At 57.5% G+C, this 16,960-nt stretch overlaps 2 protein-coding genes across 2 annotated transcripts; one reads left to right on the top strand and one right to left on the bottom strand.

Moving 5' to 3' along the window:
• Window positions 1-4,587: 4,587 nt before the first annotated feature.
• LOC307115743 (uncharacterized protein) lies at window positions 4,588-12,160 on the bottom strand (the record flags this gene model as incomplete). Its single annotated transcript, XM_079799119.1, has 3 exons — window positions 4,588-4,959; window positions 10,833-11,962; window positions 12,122-12,160. 3 exons carry the CDS (start codon window positions 12,158-12,160, stop codon window positions 4,956-4,958), a joined length of 1,173 nt encoding a protein of 390 aa, XP_079655245.1. The 3' UTR covers window positions 4,588-4,955.
• Window positions 11,841-16,915, top strand: MAPK7 (mitogen-activated protein kinase 7). Its single transcript, XM_079798012.1, has 7 exons — window positions 11,841-12,029; window positions 12,309-12,545; window positions 13,225-13,390; window positions 14,250-15,331; window positions 15,441-16,111; window positions 16,486-16,619; window positions 16,758-16,915. The coding sequence occupies exons 2-7, from the start codon at window positions 12,314-12,316 to the stop codon at window positions 16,909-16,911; spliced, it is 2,439 nt and encodes an 812-aa protein (XP_079654138.1). The 5' UTR covers window positions 11,841-12,029; window positions 12,309-12,313; the 3' UTR covers window positions 16,912-16,915.
• Window positions 16,916-16,960: the final 45 nt, after the last annotated feature.

Below are 16,960 nucleotides of genomic sequence, written 5' to 3'. Positions count from 1 at the left end.
GATCCCAGGGGAGAGAGCTGGGCTGGAGCAGGGCTGTCAGTGCAGAGTTGGGGAGAAGGAGCGGAGTGAGGAGAGGGCCCCCGGTCCAGCCTCAAGATACCAACGTTCCAGAGGACAGAAGACCCAGAGGAGTGGGGATCGGGAAAGGTGTGTGGCCATGTGGTTGACATCCATGATGACATTGATCTTGTGTCAATCTCTCTTGCAGACCTGAGGACAGAGAGCAGATGCAAGTCTTTGTCCTGGGAGTCCAGGCAAGCACAGGCAATGCCACTTCAGTGTGTTTGCTCAGCTCCTGGGACTATGAAGGACTGCAGGGGGCCTGGGTGTGCTGAGGATGGAAGCAGTGGTGAGGAGGGGCTCGTGAAAACCACACATGGCCCCACGCTGGAGCCAGTGGCCTGAGCTCAGCCGCCCACGCAGGCTCTGGAAGCCAGGGGCAGCCACTTCCCAGCGGCTTTCTGCTGTCCCTCCACCAACACCGCATCTCACGGCTGCCCTCGGGGTAGCCCCTTCCTGTGGAGACACTGGCGTGCAAACGCTGCTGGTTGGATGAGCCAAAGATGCGTGCTGGGAGCAAGGCCTGGCTCTGCCATGTTCTGTGTCCTATGGGCAGGTCTGCCCTCCCATTGAGCCACACTGCCTGGTTGCTGGGTCCCAGGCAGCAGTCCCTTGGAGCCCCTCCTGGCTCTGGGAGTTTATAAGCTCTGCCTCTCTCAGCAAGCCCTGGTCTCTCCAGGTTAAGCAGTGCCCACCATAGTCTCTGTTAGGGTCACCAAAGGAGGAATGCACGAGGCCAAAGTGGTAAGGGATTATAATTTTACTAGAGGCCCGGTGCATGAAAATTCATGCACTGGAGGGGGGTCCCTCAGCCCAGCCTGCCCCCTCTCAGTCCAGGAGCTCTCAGGGGTGGGAGGCGACCCAGCGATCAGGGGAAGGCGACACCCCATCACACCTCTGCTGCTGCCACTGCCAGCAGCGCAAGCCTTGGCCGGCCCGGGTTACCTGAGCCTTGGGCGGCCCTGGGCGGCTGGGCAGCCGCCATCTGAGGCTTGCCTGCGCCTCGGGCCAGCCCTAAGCGGCTGGGGGGCTGAGGGGACTGGGGGACTCTGGAGGCAGGCGTGGAGCGGGCCCAGCCTTGCCGCGCACCTGCCGCCCTGGCGGGGCAGGGCTGAGGGGAATGGGTGCCGCCATCTTTGAGGGTGGGGCAGTCAGTTCGCATATTCCCTCTTTATTAGATAGGATTAGGTCATCTGCCTACCAGATGGGCTGAGCCCCAAAATAGCGCCAGTCCCCAAAGACAGAGTCAGAGGTTTTTGTTTTTTAAATATATTTGTATTGATTTCAGAGAGGAAGGGAGAGGGAGAGAGAGAGAGAGAGAAACACCAATGATGAGAATAATTGATCGGCTGCCTCCTGCACACCCCCAACTGGGGATCGAGCCTGCAACCCAGGCATGTGCCCTTGACCGGAATCAAACCTAGGACCCTTCGGTCCACAGGCTGACACTCTATCCACTGAGCCAAACCAGCTAGTCAGAGTTTTTAAAGGACTCTAGGTGGACTTTTTCTGGGCAGAGAATTCTCTGGACGGGTCTAGATTCTGGGAAACTCCGGAGGGGAGAGATAATGATCTTAGCAAGTGGAATGTGGCCTAAGCAAGTGGAATGTCCATTGTGAAGTGGTGTAAAGGTCAGTTCCCAGGGGATGGGATATCGATTCAATTATTTGATCAACTTAACAGTCTCCTGTGTGGAAGGCACTTCCCCATTCCTTCCTCTTTCCCTCAGGACTGTGGGGAGAAAGGTTGTTCTGGGCACTCCGTGTGCTGAGGCAAAAACAGACCAAGTAGAAGCAATGGAGGGGAGGAAAGGGTGTGTGTGTGTGTGTTCTATCTGCATGTGTCCCTGTGTACTGTTCCTGTGTGCGAACCTCTGTGCATGTTTGTGAAAATCTGTGTGTGAGTTGTGCGTTCCTGACTCCCCGTGCACATGCACATGTGTGCATAGTTATGCCCCTGAATTTTGCGCACCGTGTGGGTATGAGCATGTCCTTGCTCCTGGGAACCGAAGTGGGCTGTGAGCACTGTGGTGTGACGGTCACAGAGCAGACAGGCTGAAGCTGCCAGCCAGTGCCTGCCTCACACCCACCTGTGGCCACACTGCTTGTCACCTGGGAGACACTAGGCTCTGGACTAAGTGAAGCCTTGGCACCCGCCACCTTTTAGAAAGAGCATGGGAGCGCCCAGGGCAGGGTGAGATGAGGAGGGTGGCTGCCCTGGGGAGAAGATGGACCCTGGGTTGGGGAATCTACCCTAACCCCCACTCCCTCAGCCGGCCAGCCTTCGGGTCCCCTAGAAGGGGCCTGCCCCTCTTGGTCTTGGGCACCTCCCACCTGCCCTCTTGACCAATAGCTCTGGCTTTGCCTTTTACCTATTCAATATCTGTTCTCCGTGCATTCCTTCCTAACAAACCTGGATTTGGGGGACAATGTACTGCCGGGCTGACCAGCAGACCCTGAGCGGCGGACGAACAGATCGCTCTGACACACGTTTCTGTGAGAGAGGCTAAGGGGCTGTTTTACTTTAGAAGTAAAAAGCAACCCTGTTCGTCTGCTTCCTTTGGCTTTTATTGTCCTAACAGCTTGAACTCAAATTAACCTCTAGACACAATCAGCAGGCAAGCATCCCTGAGAAACTATGTGCTTCTACAAGGTCGGTCTTTAAAGACTAAACAGAGAGATTCCAGCAAAACATCCGGGGGATCGGACTTGTTTGGAAAAGTCAAGGCAGGGGCTGCCGCCTTTGGCAAGTTCCCCCAGAGACCCCCAGCCTCTCAGAGAATCCTCCTTACAGACATCCCAGCCAGGTCCCGTGCTCCCCACAAGGTACCTATTGAAGCCCTTTATTTCTGGACCTCCCTGGCAGCTGGTGGTGGCATAGTTCTAAGGAGATGGAAGTGCATGTCTGCTGGGGGCTACCAGGAAGGCGTGCTCCTGTGATGACAGAGGACAGATATAGCAGCCTCCCTCCTTTTTTGTGTTTGCAGCTTGAATCTGATGGCTGGAGGGCAGCAGCCATCTTGCAGCCCTGAGTTAAGAGAGGCCAACTGTCAGTAGGATACTGGCAATGCAGAAAGATAGAGCCTTAGTCCCCGACAAGCATTACTGAGCAGCAAAACCAAGGCCAACAAAGTCCTCTGGATTTCTTATGATGAAAGAAAAAGAAATCTCCATGTGTGTTTAAGCTAGGTTGGTGGGTTTCTGTTACTTGCAGCCTGATGCAGTCTTAACTGATCACTCCAGGTTGAGGGCAGGAGAGTAAGTGGCCAGGCATGCCATGCTCCCACCCCCACCGCTCCCTCCAGCCTGCTGAGTCCTGCCCACTCCCAGCCCCTGCCGTTTGTGTGGTTAGTAGCAGGATCCACGTTCAGACCAGGCCTAGAACCAGTTATAATTCAGACCAACTCCCTATTTCAGTCTTCAGGAGACTCTTCCTGCGTGACAGGCCCTAGCTCACTGCCCTCACCTCACAGAGGAGACAGAGGTTCCCGGGGGCGGAGGCTGGCCTAAGCTGAGCGGTCACGGCTCAGTCACTACCTCTTGCAGAGGGAGTTCTTGCCGAACTCCCCTCGCCACCTGTTACAGTGGTGCCTACGATGCCCCCACTGAGAACAGACAGGTCGTTTGCAGATTCATCCTTTAAACTGGCCCCTTCTTGGGAGGAAGCATCCCATCTGCTAGTCCACAGGCCACCCTCCCCATAGGTGGCACCAGGAGCAGGAGAGCCGCTGAGGGAAGCAGGGAAGCCCTACCGCCCGCTGCAGACTAACAACTGCCGGCCACCACCTCAATGGTTGCCAGGGACTGGGTGAAGGGAACCAAGGAGTGATTATGAACGGGCTTCTTTGTGGGATGATGAAAATGTTTTCAAACTATGTAGTGGTGATGGTTGCACAACTGTCAACATACTATAAAACACTGAATTACACATTATCAATGTTTCAGAGTATGTGAATTATATCTCAAAACAGCTCTTATAAAAAAAAAGAATAAGCCCAGCCGGCATGGCTCAGTGGTCGAGCATCGACCCATGAACCAGGAGGTCACAGTTTGATTCCCGGTCAGGGCACATGCCCGGTTGTGGGCTCGATCCCGTGTGGGGCATGCAGGAGGCAGCCGATCAATGATTCTCTCTCATTACTGATGTTTCTATCTCTCTCTCTCTCTCCCTCTCCCTTCCTCTCTGAAATCAATCAAAAAAAAAAAGTATGAGAGACCTCTCTGGTTACTGATACCTAATGATCTTCAGAAAAAGTGTGTAAAATGCTACCTTGTGTATATTAAAGGGGAGGTGGGTAAGAATGTGTATTAGTATTTGCTTGTGTTGAATTTATATTGCTTGTTTCTTACTTCCAGTAAGAAATTATAAAAGTGGCCCCTAGGGTGGGACCAAGATTTTTCACTTAAGCCTTTTGAACCACGTGCAACAACTTTTTCTTAAGAAGTGGTCAGTTGTGACATATGCAGCAGAGCTCAGTGAGCCAACGACAGAAGAATGTCCACTGGATCTGAATATAGCTGAGTACCTGATGACTTTTCCAGGAGTCAGGTGGGGGTAGAGCAGAGTAGCTCATGGTGGGGTGGAAAGTAAATGAGAATCAGCAGGTTTTGCCAGAAGAATGTTGAGCTCTGTAACTTGTATAAAAAGCCTAGCTGAAATACTTACAGAGTAGAATTTATTTATTTAGAGTAGAATTTAAAGCATACAGTTTTTGAGTTTCTTCTGATATTTTACGTTTTGCTCCTGGATCAGACAGAACCATCACATAGCTGTCCACTTTGTTTCCTGGAAAGATGTGCTTACGTGTCCTCCGTTTGTACACCTCTGCTTACCCCGGAGGACACCACAGGCCAGTGTTGCACACATTTCACAGTTAGGGACGATCATCTACTGCATCACCTGTAGAAAAGCCATCAAAAGTTATTTTCAGGCCTCGGCGATACAAAACGTTCACTTCCCACAGGATGGCTTCTTCGTGTTCAATCATGTAACTGATAATTTGGCTTTTTGCTATGCTGTCAGGAAAATCAGTAACAAATTTTATACAGTCAAACCTCGTTTCTCGAAGGTCTCCCATCTGGAACAATTCGGTTCTCAACCAAGTTGTTCACAGAAAAAATGTCTTGGTTGTGGACCAAAACTTGTTTTGGACCTGACAACCCTTTCATGCTGATGCCTCAGCAGGACACAAAGCATCTGTCAGGCAACAAACAACGGAGAACGGTTAGCACAATTTTATTTTATTTTTTTATTTTATTTTTTTTTGGCAGTTCCATTTTTTTTATTTTTATTTTTTTATTTTTTAATTTCTTTATTGATTAAGGTGTCACATATTTGTCCTCATCCCCCCATTCCCATCCCACACCCCTCCCCTTGGATGCCCCAACCCTCTGTTGAACTTAAGCATTGGTTAGGCTCATATGCATGCACACAAGACCTTTGGTTGATCTCTCCCCCCTCCCCCCACCCTCCCCTATCCTCCCTCTGAGGCCCGATAGTCCGATCGATGCCTCCTTGTTTCTGGTTCTGTTCTTGTTCATCAGTCTATGTTGTTCATCATTTCCCCTAGATGAGCGAAATCATGTGTCACTATAGATATACTTATAAGAATTGAATGTGCGACGAGCAATAATAGTTATGCTGACAGGCAAATGAATCAGTCTGTAGTGAGTTTCTTTCTGGACCAACAGTTCTTTTGAGACCCAATATCAATGTCCACCGGTTCCCTATGAGTACATGTCGGCACTGACCCCTCAGCTCTGGATGGTGGACAAATGGTGGTAATGCAGGTCCGACTCCCTCTGGTTTGGTCTCGGCTGGACCCAGGGGCACTGCTTCACCAGGATCCAGGGGCCCACGGCCTCACCTGGACCCGGGGCCCAGGGCTCACCCGGCTCCAGGGGCCCGCGGCCTCGCCCGGACCCGGGGCCCAGGGCTCACCCGGCTCCAGGGGCCCGCGGCCTCGCCCGGACCCGGGGCCCAGGGCTCACCCGGCTCCAGGGGCCCGCGGCCTCGCCCGGACCCGGGGCCCAGGGCTCACCCGGCTCCAGGGGCCCGCGGCCTCGCCCGGACCCGGGGCCCAGGGCTCACCCGGCTCCAGGGGCCCGCGGCCTCGCCCGGACCCGGGGCCCAGGGCTCACCCGGCTCCAGGGGCCCGCGGCCTCGCCCGGACCCGGGGCCCAGGGCTCACCCGGCTCCAGGGGCCCGCGGCCTCGCCCGGACCCGGGGCCCAGGGCTCACCGGGCTCCAGGGGCCCGCGGCCTCGCCCGGACCCGGGGCCCAGGGCTCACCCGGCTCCAGGGGCCCGCGGCCTCGCCCGGACCCGGGGCCCAGGGCTCACCCGGCTCCAGGGGCCCGCGGCCTCGCCCGGACCCGGGGCCCAGGGCTCACCCGGCTCCAGGGGCCCGCGGCCTCGCCCGGACCCGGGGCCCAGGGCTCACCCGGCTCCAGGGGCCCGCGGCCTCGCCCGGACCCGGGGCCCAGGGCTCACCCGGCTCCAGGGGCCCGCGGCCTCGCCCGGACCCGGGGCCCAGGGCTCACCCGGCTCCAGGGGCCCGCGGCCTCGCCCGGACCCGGGGCCCAGGGCTCACCCGGCTCCAGGGGCCCGCGGCCTCGCCCGGACCCGGGGCCCAGGGCTCACCCGGATCCAGGGGCCCGCGGCCTCGCCTGGACCCGGGGCCCAGGGCTCACCCGGATCCAGGGGCCCGCGGCCTCGCCCGGACCCAGGATTCAGCCTCACCCGGACCCAGGGGCGCATGGCCTCGCCCGGACCCAGGGGCACGTGGCCTCACCCGGACCCGGGGCCCAGCCTCACCCTGACCCAGTTCCCAGCCTCACCCAGACCCAGGGGCACGCGGCTTCACCCGGATCCAGGACCCAGCGGGGTTTCGTCTTCTTGATCCCATTTCCTGTTGGTCAATTCCATCTCAGTAATTCCTTCGGCCATTTTCTCAGAGCTCCAGGGCAGCCGCCGCAGAACTCGTTGGGCGGCGGGCTCGGCGAAGCTCCGGTGTGCCCGGTGCGCGGCAGCGGGCTGGTCCGGGGTGGCTGCGTCGGCCCTTGGGTCTGCAGCGGTGGCCAGTCACCGAGCGTGCGCACCTGGCCGCTTCCGGGGCGTTGAGATTCTTGAAGGACTCGGAGGTCAGCAAGCGCGGAGTCTCCCACCCCATGACTCCCAGGGGCTCGTCTGTCCGTGTTCGGCAGCGAGTGGGGCCTTCCCCTCAGCCGGAGACCGCTGGGGGAACTGCGCCGAGCACGTTCCAGGCCGCCACTGTGTCGTCTGAGCCGTAGTTCTTAAAGTGTGATCTTTGGGTCGCCGGCATCAGCATCATCCCGAGTACCCCTCTCTTTTATTCTAGTTGTAGAGCGTCTGCTCAGTCAGCCCTCCGGTGGTTCTGGATGGTGTCTGCTCCGCTCTCCCGTCGTAGACTCAAAATTGTTGTGGTGGGCAGCAATCAGGCTTCCGCCCTATGCCTCCGTCTTGGTCTTCCTTTGTATAGTTAAGTCTTGATTGTTGTTGGTGGCGCTGGGAGGAATTGTCCTCCAGGCCAATTGGCCGTGCAGATCCTCTGTGTCTATAAAGGAAGAGTTGCTGTGTAGGAGACAGATTTATGGGCCGGGTCTTGGTGCAGCAAGGCTTTGGCGCTCATTGATTCTGCCTCTGGAATGTGTCCTTTATGCGAGTGGTTGAAATCTGGTGTCATCTCACACCGACCACTAGATGCCCTCGTTTCTGGGTCTCCAATGGTGTGTAGGTCAGCTACTACCTGAGACCACTCAGCAGGACTTACGGCAATAACTGCAGTTTCCTCCTCCTGTCTGAGCGTCCCTAGAGCAGTCCGACTAGAACCGCAGTTTATCTGGTCAAGCTGCCATAGGGCAGGCCACCCACATGCAAAAGCCGTTGCTTGGAGCCCAGGTGTGCCTGCAAGACGTGCGGGGCGGGTCTGCAAAACGAGCGGGGCGGGTCCCAGGGCGGGGCGGGTCTCAGGGCGGGGCGGGGCCTCAGGGCGCCACCAGGCCATGGCGAGGCGAACCGCACTGGCTGTAAGTCTGCTTTTTCTGTTTTCCACGTTTCCAAGCCCCCTCATTCCGCACTCCAGCGCAGCAAACACTGATTGCTGGGCGCACCTCCACAAGGAAGTCACTCCCACTCTCCGACAGGAAGGCCGAGAGTCCAGCCTCTTCCCGCAGGCGTCTGGGGAGCTAATCTCCCCTAGGGTTGGAACAAAAGCCACAAGTCCCTTCCCCCGACCCACGCGCCTCCGCACCTCAGCTTCTCCAGAGTTCGCTCTTTCCTCTTCTCTCTTAGCTGTAAATCCACCATTCAGCCAGCTCTCCTGTGGTTCTGGGTGGCAGACGCTCTGTGCGCGGCGAAGTTCCTTTGTTTAACTTTGAAATTGCTGTGCGCGAAGTTCCTTTGTTTGACTTCGCTGCCTTCTTGGTCCTCCTCTCTCAAAATGGCTAGAGGACTTGAGTGTAAGACAGGAAGTCTTAAGAATCCTCTAAGTCAGTGTTGGCGGTCTCCGGGGCCCCGAGGATCTCAGTGGGGAGCTGGGCCAGGTCGGTGACGCGGGTGGGCCCGTCTCGCAGAAAGATGGTCTCTTCCTTCACCGAGAGCCGCTGCGCCGAGTCCGCGGTCGCCGCCACAGCAGCTGCCGCGGCGCCCACGAGCTCATGGCCCCGGCTGCGGTGCTGGCTGAGAGGAGCCACCGCCCGGTCTGGGGAGACGCGAGCAGGAGTCGCCGCGCTCACCAGTCCATCTTTTAGTTGTTTTTCCAAAACTGCCATGCGAGGCAGCAGATCAGCAGTTCACCTCCGCCGCCATCTTGGCTTCCCCGCCGGTTAGCACAATTTTAAAACACAGAGACAACCAAGAGTGCTAATGATTCTAAGGCTTTGAAAGTGCTCACCAAAACAGCACAGCCAAGGGAACAGGCAGAAAAACTGCTGGTGACTGGATAAACGAAAAGCAGCTGGTGACAGCATTTCAGAAGCAGATATATATTAAAAATTTGTTTAAGGCTAGTAGGGGTGATTCAATAAATTAATAAGTGTTTATTTATAGATTAAACAGCACATTAGACATGCACTATATATAAGAAAGATTAAAACAGGAATCATTTGGGGGTCTGGAACGAATTGATTCAATTTATATTACTTCTAATAGGAAAAAATGATTCAGTTTTCAAACAAATTGCTTCTCAAACAGCCTTCCGGAACAAATTAAATTTGAGAACCGAGGTTCCACTGTAGTTCAACCATAACTCAGGAGGCCCATATGATCTTTTTTCCAAAAAAATATTTGTATTGATTTCAGAGAGGAAGGGAGAGGGAGATAGAAACATCAATGAGAGAGAATCATTGGCTAGCTGCCTCCTGCACGCCCCCTACTGGGGATCGAGCCTGCAACCCGGGCATGTGCCCCTTAACCGGAATCCGACCCGGGTCCCTTCAGTCCGCAGGCTGACGCTCTATCCATTGAGCCAAACCAGCTAGGGCTGATCTTTATGTGTCTAAATACTAGATACCTATTTGTTCTAATACTGATACTGACTTGAACTCCTAAATATATTTTTTCTAATGTTGATTTTTTAAAAATGTAGTATCTACTTTTCTATGACAATGTATCCCAATAAAACTCTTAAAATTCAATGCAAAAAAAAAATTGTGGAAGAGTTAACAAAAACTATTGATACCATTGTAATTCAACAGTTACTAGTAACAGGCAAGGAGCAGGGGGAAGGCCACATATGGGCACCCCACTTGTGCAGCTTTGCCAGGAAGCTGCAACTTAACACTCCCCAGGAAGCACCGGTCTATTCCCCCTGCAGATCGCTGGGGGGGGGGGGGGGGGGGGGGGGCGGGGGGGGGACTGGACAGGCCAGAACAGACGCATGCCCAGTAAAGTCTGGGTGCCAGAAGGTAATTGTCAGTTATACCCGGGAACAGGTCATTGGCCAGAGTAGGTGTGGCCACTGCAAGCTCAGGATGATTTGAGAGGTTTATTTTTATTTATTAATTTTTTAAAATATATTTATTTCACAGAGGAAGGGAGAGAGAGAAACATCAATGATGAGAGAGAATCATTGATCGGCTGCCTCCTGCACGCTTCCTACTGGGGGTTGAGCCCATAACCCAGGCATTTGCTCAGACTGGTGATCTCCTGGTTTATAGGTCGATGCTCAACCATTGGGCCACACTGGCCGGGCTGAGAGATATTTAATCTCCTAAACAAGTAGTTTTCTCTTTTGTGCTCTTGCCCTGTGGCTTCTGGCGCGCTCTTGGACACCACACAAAGGACTGATGGACTGCAACTAGCCTGATGGGACAGCGCCCCCAGGGAAGGGAACCTGGGCACTGGCTTTGCTTTTGGCTCTCGGAATCCCCCGCTGCACATCCTCAGGATTAGCTGAAGGGAAATGGGACTGTGCAAACCTGGCTGTAATCCCACAGAAATAAAAATGAAGCTTTCTACCACACCGCATCCTACCATGGGAGCCTCCAAAAGCGCTTATTCCAGCGGTGCCCCCGAGCCCCACTCCCACTGGAAACAGGGAGGCCATCCACGCTTTTCTCCGATGACAGTCACCACTAGAAAGGGGAGGGTCTTCTGTGTGTGTGTGTGTGTTTCTTTCATCTGAATTCAATACCCTGGCATATTAAGTTTGTGAAAATTAGTGGAACTTTATGTTTTAATAAAAATTTTAAAAACCCACAATAGTGGGGAGTATAAACAAAAGGAAAGTTTGGGAAGTGTGGATGGGGCTTACCAAAACTCAGTGATCTGGTCCGCTCTCCGCCGCGGGGTGCCAGAGGAAACCCAGCCCCAGACCCCGGCTTCCAGCGCGTCCCGCTTCGGTCGGGGCAGAGCTAGAACCAGGGCGCTGCGTCCCCCGCCAGGCCGCTCCCCACGGTGCCCGCCTTCCTTCGCTTCTCCCCGGTGACCCCCGCCGTCTGCAGACCTTCCTCGGGCCCGCGGACGCCCTGCGGGGGCCGCCGCCTCCGGGCGCAGCTCAGCACCGGCGGTGAGCGGAGGGCTGCCGCGCGGGGCGGAGGCTCGGTACCTGAGCTCCAGGCGGCTCCGCCCTCTCGGGCTGCGGGGCGCGAGGGCCCCGCGGAGGCGAGAGGCTCGATGGCCCAGCCCACGCCCCGCCCCGCTCGCCGAGCCCGCGGCCGGGGGCAGAGCCGCCGCGGGGACGCCCGGGGGCGGGGAAGAGCAGCGGAGGCCCAGCGACGCCGGGCCCGTGAGGAGGACCGGCCCCCGGAGTACGCGGCGGCCTCGGGCTGGACGCTCTGGAATCCCGAGGCCCGGGAAGCTGCGTGGACGTGACGGATTCCCTCTGTGGGATGCTGTGTCCCGGAGCCGGCTCCCGGAAGACGGGAAAATGGCGGGCACTATCCCCGAGCGACGGGGCTGACGACGGAGATGGGCCCAAAGAGGGGGTTTCGAGAGCCGGCCCCCGGGACAGCCCCGGTGTCTCAGCCCTCGGCGCTCCCAGGCCCGCAGCCACCGGCCCGCCGCCCGGCGGATCGGGACGCGCGCGCACGCACGGGGCGTGGCCTCCCTTTCAGGGGACCGGGGCTGCCTGCGCGCATGCGCCGAGGCCGCCCGCCGAGAACACCCCGGCGAGAGCCGAGCGCACACTGGGCGGCGTCCGCCCGGGAGCTGGACAGCGGCGCGCGGAGGGGTGGGGGATAGGGGCGTGGCTTCCTCGGTAGCTGGGCTCGTATTGGGCGAAGCAAACAGAGGGGGTGGGATCTCCGCAGAACCCCCCGGCGATTGGCCAGAGGCTGGAGGGAGCGTGGTCTTGGGAGGCGGGGCGGAGGGCCCCGAGGGGCACAGCGCGACGTTGAGGTGGTGGCGGCGGCCTTGAACAAGTGAGTTTTGGGGTCCCCTCCACTAGGCCGGAAGCCGGCGACCCGCGGGGACCTCCGAGAGCCCGAGGGGCGTCGGTGAGGCGCGATCGGTGAGTGTAAACCGGGGACAGCCGGTGCCCCGCCCCTCCCTTTCTTCCTGGACCGCGCCTCGGGCGCCTCCCCCACCCGACCCTGCGTTCACCGGACCTGAGCCCTGAGCTCCGAGTCCCGGTGTGGACATCTCCCACGTGCCAGCCACCCTCTTTTGCCTCCTACCCGGTCTCCATCGGCTTGGGGAACTTGGAAATTCCCTGGTCCTGCTCCCCAGCCTCAGAGGGGAAACTGAGGTCCTGGCGGGCGGGCCTCGCCTCACCAGCGTTTTCACGCAGGCGCCATGGCCGAGCCCCTGAAGGAGGAAGACGGCGAGGACGGCTCTGGGGAGCCCCCCGGGCCAGTGAAGGCGGAACCGGCCAACACCGCTGCCTCCGTAGCGGCCAAGAACCTGGCCCTGCTGAAAGCTCGCTCCTTGGATGTGACCTTTGACGTGGGGGACGAGTACGAGATCATCGAGACCATAGGCAACGGGGCCTACGGGGTGGTGTCCTCTGCACGCCGTCGCCTCACCGGTAAGCTTCCCTAGGTGTACTGTTCCCAGATGTGGAAACCGCTTCCCGAGAGCGAGAAAGCTGCCCCATCTCAAACAGCCAGGAAGGAAAGCTGGGATGCAGATTCTGGTTTAAGTCAAACATGGCTTAGGTGCCATCTGGGTGCCAGGCTCTGTGTTGGGCACAGGTCTCAGAGACTCTGCCATGATGGTTTTGCCAGCACATCAGCCGACTTCCTCCTTAGAAAAATGACAGTCCGATTGGACCAGGTTGGAGATCCTGTGCTGGGTAGAGGTAGGGAGGTAGAAAGAGCACGGGCATTATGGAGTCTAGACTACCACTAACTACTTATGCAACCCCCAATAAGTTACTGAGATGAGATTTCCTCATCTGTAACTTTGAGCTATTAGTAACTGTCTCAGGAGATGGATGAGAAGGGAAAACCTGATCATGTATGTAAAGTGCTTAGCACAGGGCTTGCACTAGTAGGTGCTCAGTATACAGTAGCTGCTGTTATTCAGTATGTGGCCGCTCCTTTGCTCGCTCCTGCCCCCAGCCCCCACCCCTGCACCAGCCCCTGCTCCTGTGGCCAAGTACACGCTGTTGTTATTTGCATCCTGGATGGGAGGTGTTGAAGGCGGCTTGTGCCACTGCAGCTGCCCCAGGTACCTTCCAGTAGCTGCCTTTCCTCTGCTCCCAGGCCAGCAGGTGGCCATTAAGAAGATCCCTAATGCTTTTGATGTGGTGACTAATGCCAAGCGGACCCTCAGGGAGCTGAAGATCCTCAAACACTTCAAGCATGACAACATCATCGCCATCAAGGACATCCTGAGGCCCACCGTGCCCTACGGCGAGTTCAAATCTGTGTAAGGAGGGGTGTTGGGAGAGGAGGCTGGATTGGGATGTTTTCTGAAGGCTGGGACAGGATTGCCACAGTTCTGGAAGGACAGCTGAGCCTCATGTAAGGCAGGCTGGAAAATTCCCACAGTTCCAGGACCAGTGTTCCCTTAGGGCAGTGGTCGGCAAACTGCGGCTCTGTTGACTTAACGAGTTTGCCGACCACTGTCATATACTACCCTTTACCTCTTTGCACACAATATGCCACAATTGCCTAATCCTTACAGCTTCCAACTACACGGTAACATTTAGTCTAACAGTGGTCGGCAAACTCATTAGTCAACAGAGCGGCAAACCGCGGCTCGCGAGCCGCAGTTTGCCGACCACTGCCTTAGGGCATTCCCAGGGACAACTTGTGAGTCCTCAAGAAGAGTACAGGTGCTACAGTTTTATAGACTCAGTATATGGGATGGCAAACGTAGGACACTCTACTATAACCACACCCTCCTTTTCCCACAGCAGACATCACTAGTCAATCACAGAACACTTTCCTACAGAAAATGGACAAGATACCACAGTTTTCATCATAGTCTTTCAAGCAGCCACTTCCAAATAATGGAGATCGCTGCCAAAGGAAAACTATTGGCCAGCCCTGGTTTAGTCCAACCTCATCTTTTCTCTTATGGGGAAATAGGTCTGGAGAGAAAGGGCTTTAATTCACTTAAGTTCATGGAAGAGCTGTAGAGACTCTAGGATCTTTATACCATGCTGTTGGCCCCCTACAGAATCTGAGGGTAAGGCCCTTACATGTCTGGAGTCAGGAGGGCATGGTGAGGTTGGGGCTGGAGTGTGGGCAAGACAGCCATGCCTCTTCCCTGTCCCTTCTAGTTATGTGGTCCTGGACCTGATGGAGAGTGACCTGCACCAGATCATCCACTCCTCGCAGCCGCTCACACTGGAGCACGTGCGCTACTTCCTGTACCAGCTGCTACGGGGCCTCAAGTACATGCACTCAGCTCAGGTCATCCACCGTGACCTCAAGCCCTCTAACTTGTTGGTGAATGAGAACTGTGAGCTCAAGATCGGCGACTTTGGCATGGCGCGGGGCCTGTGCACCTCGCCGGCTGAGCATCAGTACTTCATGACCGAATATGTGGCCACGCGCTGGTACCGTGCCCCTGAGCTCATGCTGTCGCTGCACGAGTACACGCAGGCTATTGACCTGTGGTCCGTGGGCTGTATCTTTGGTGAGATGCTGGCCAGGCGCCAGCTCTTCCCAGGCAAAAACTATGTGCACCAGCTGCAGCTGATCATGATGGTGTTGGGTACCCCATCGCCAGCTGTGATTCAGGCCGTAGGGGCTGAAAGGGTACGGGCATATATCCAGAGTCTGCCACCACGCCAGCCTGTGCCCTGGGAGACAGTGTACCCAGGTGCTGACCGCCAGGCCCTCTCACTGCTGGGGCGAATGCTGCGTTTTGAGCCCAGTGCCCGCATGTCAGCAGCTGCTGCCCTTCGCCACCCCTTTCTGGCCAAGTACCATGACCCTGATGATGAGCCTGACTGTGCCCCACCCTTTGACTTTGCCTTTGACCGGGAAGCCCTCACCCGGGAGCGGATTAAGGAGGCCATTGTGGCTGAGATTGAGGACTTCCATGCCCGGCGCGAGGGCATCCGCCAGCAGATCCGCTTCCAGCCTTCTCTGCAGCCTGTGGCCAGTGAGCCTAGCTGCCCTGACATTGAGATGCCCAGTTCCTGGGCTCCCAGTGGGGACTGTGCCATGGAGTCACCTCCGCCAGCTCCACTGCCGTGCCCTGGCCCTGCACCTGACACCATTGATATGACCCTGCAGCCACCCCCCACGTTGGCCAGTGAACCAGCCCCTCCAAAGAGGGAGGGTGCCATCTCAGACAACACCAAAGCAGCCCTCAAAGCTGCCCTGCTCAAGTCCTTGCGGAGCCGGCTCAGAGGTGCCTTCCAGAAGCTGCTGCTGACTGGGGAGTGGGGTGGCAGGAGAGGGACTCTGGGCTTGTACAGGGCCACAGGCCCTTACCTTCCCCCTGTCCAACTTCCCTGTAGATGGGCCCAGTGCCCCCCTAGAAGCACCTGAGCCTCGGAAGCCAGTGACAGCCCAGGAGCGCCAGCGTGAGCGGGAAGAGAAGCGGCGGCGGAGGCAGGAGCGAGCAAAGGAGCGGGAAAAGCGGCGGCAGGAGCGGGAGCGCAAGGAGCGAGGGACTGGGGCCTCTGGGGGCCCCTCCACCGATCCCCTGGCTGGGCTGGTGCTTAGTGACAATGATCGCAGCCTGCTGGAGCGCTGGACTCGGATGGCCCAGCCCCCAGCCCCCACCCCTGCACCGGCCCCTGCCACAGTAACAACACCTCCAGCCCAGCCCACCAGTCCTGCCGGCTCTGTAGCCCAGCCCACCGGACCCCCACCGCCACCTGCAGGCGCCACCCCTGGTCCTGCACCACAGCCGGCCTGCCCAGCGCCTGGCCCTGCTCCCCACCCTGCTGGCCCTCCGAGGCCTGGCCCTGGCCCTGCTGCACTCCAGACCACCACCACCCCCTCCAGCCTCCTGGCCCCCCAGTCGCTTGTGCCACCCCCTGGGATGCCTGGTTCCAGCACCCTGGGTGTTCTGCCTTACTTCCCATCTGGCCCACCCCCTCCAGACCCCAGGGGGACCCCTCAACCCTCCACCTCAGAGTCACCCGATGTCAACCTGGTGACCCAGCAGCTGTCCAAGTCTCAGGTGAGAGAGAAGCCCGGCCGTGCAGACCCTTGGACCTGGGCCCAGGGAAATGGGTGTGGGAAGTCCTTGCTGTTTGGTGGTATGTCTTGTTCCACGAAAAGTGAGCAACAGAAGCTTTATCTCTGAACGTATGCCCATGCTCGTTGGAGGAGCATAATGCTGATGAGCAGGTGGTTGAGAGATAAATACGATGCTCCCCAGCAAGGGCCCGGCCTGGAGATGGGCCCCAGCCAGCTCGCAGGGATTGTCGAGGCTGGCACTGGTACCCATGGGCGGGCATGCAGGCGGAGTCTTGAGAGTATCAGGACGGGTTCCCTGCAGACCTCGTCTGCTCTTGGTGGTGCCTGCGTTGTAACCCGCCAATATGCCCACAGGTGGAGGACCCTTTGCCCCCCGCGTTCTCAGGCACTCCGAAGGGCAGTGGGGCTGGTTATGGTGTTGGCTTTGACCTGGAAGAATTCCTAAACCAGTCTTTCGATATGGGTGTGGCGGATGGGCCACAGGATGGGTGAGTTGGCTGGACTGAACTTCTGGAGCAGAGCTGGGTTCCTGATGCAGGGGGAACGTGCCTGTGGCGGGGGTGGGGGGGGGGAAGGTGGGGGAGCCAGCCCCGGTAACAACTCTCCCTGCTCCCCTTTCCCTGCAGCCAGACAGACTCGGCCTCGCTCTCAGCCTCCCTGCTGGCTGACTGGCTCGAGGGCCACGGCATGAACCCTTCTGACATTGAGTCTCTGCAGCGTGAGATCCAGATGGATTCCCCGATGCTGCTGGCTGATCTGCCTGACCTCCAGGAGCCCTGAGGCCCACAGCCTGTGCCTGCGTGCCAGGGGAAGACCCGGATCCCAGGCC

Source organism: Cnephaeus nilssonii (assembly GCF_951640355.1).
Source record: "Cnephaeus nilssonii genome assembly, chromosome: 19".
Classification (NCBI taxonomy): domain Eukaryota; kingdom Metazoa; phylum Chordata; class Mammalia; order Chiroptera; family Vespertilionidae; genus Cnephaeus; species Cnephaeus nilssonii.
The sequence above is the reverse complement of the archived record's forward strand: the minus strand, read 5'-3'. Positions and strand labels throughout refer to the sequence as shown.

Coding starts and splice junctions, on each gene's coding strand:
- MAPK7 (XM_079798012.1), top strand. CDS start 12,314: ATGGCCGAGCCCCTGAAGGAGGAAGACGGCGAGGACGGCTCTGGGGAG. Junction 16,112..16,485: donor AGCAGCTGTCCAAGTCTCAG/GTGAGAGAGAAG, acceptor ATATGCCCACAG/GTGGAGGACCCTTTGCCCCC. Junction 16,620..16,757: donor GCGGATGGGCCACAGGATGG/GTGAGTTGGCTG, acceptor CTTTCCCTGCAG/CCAGACAGACTCGGCCTCGC.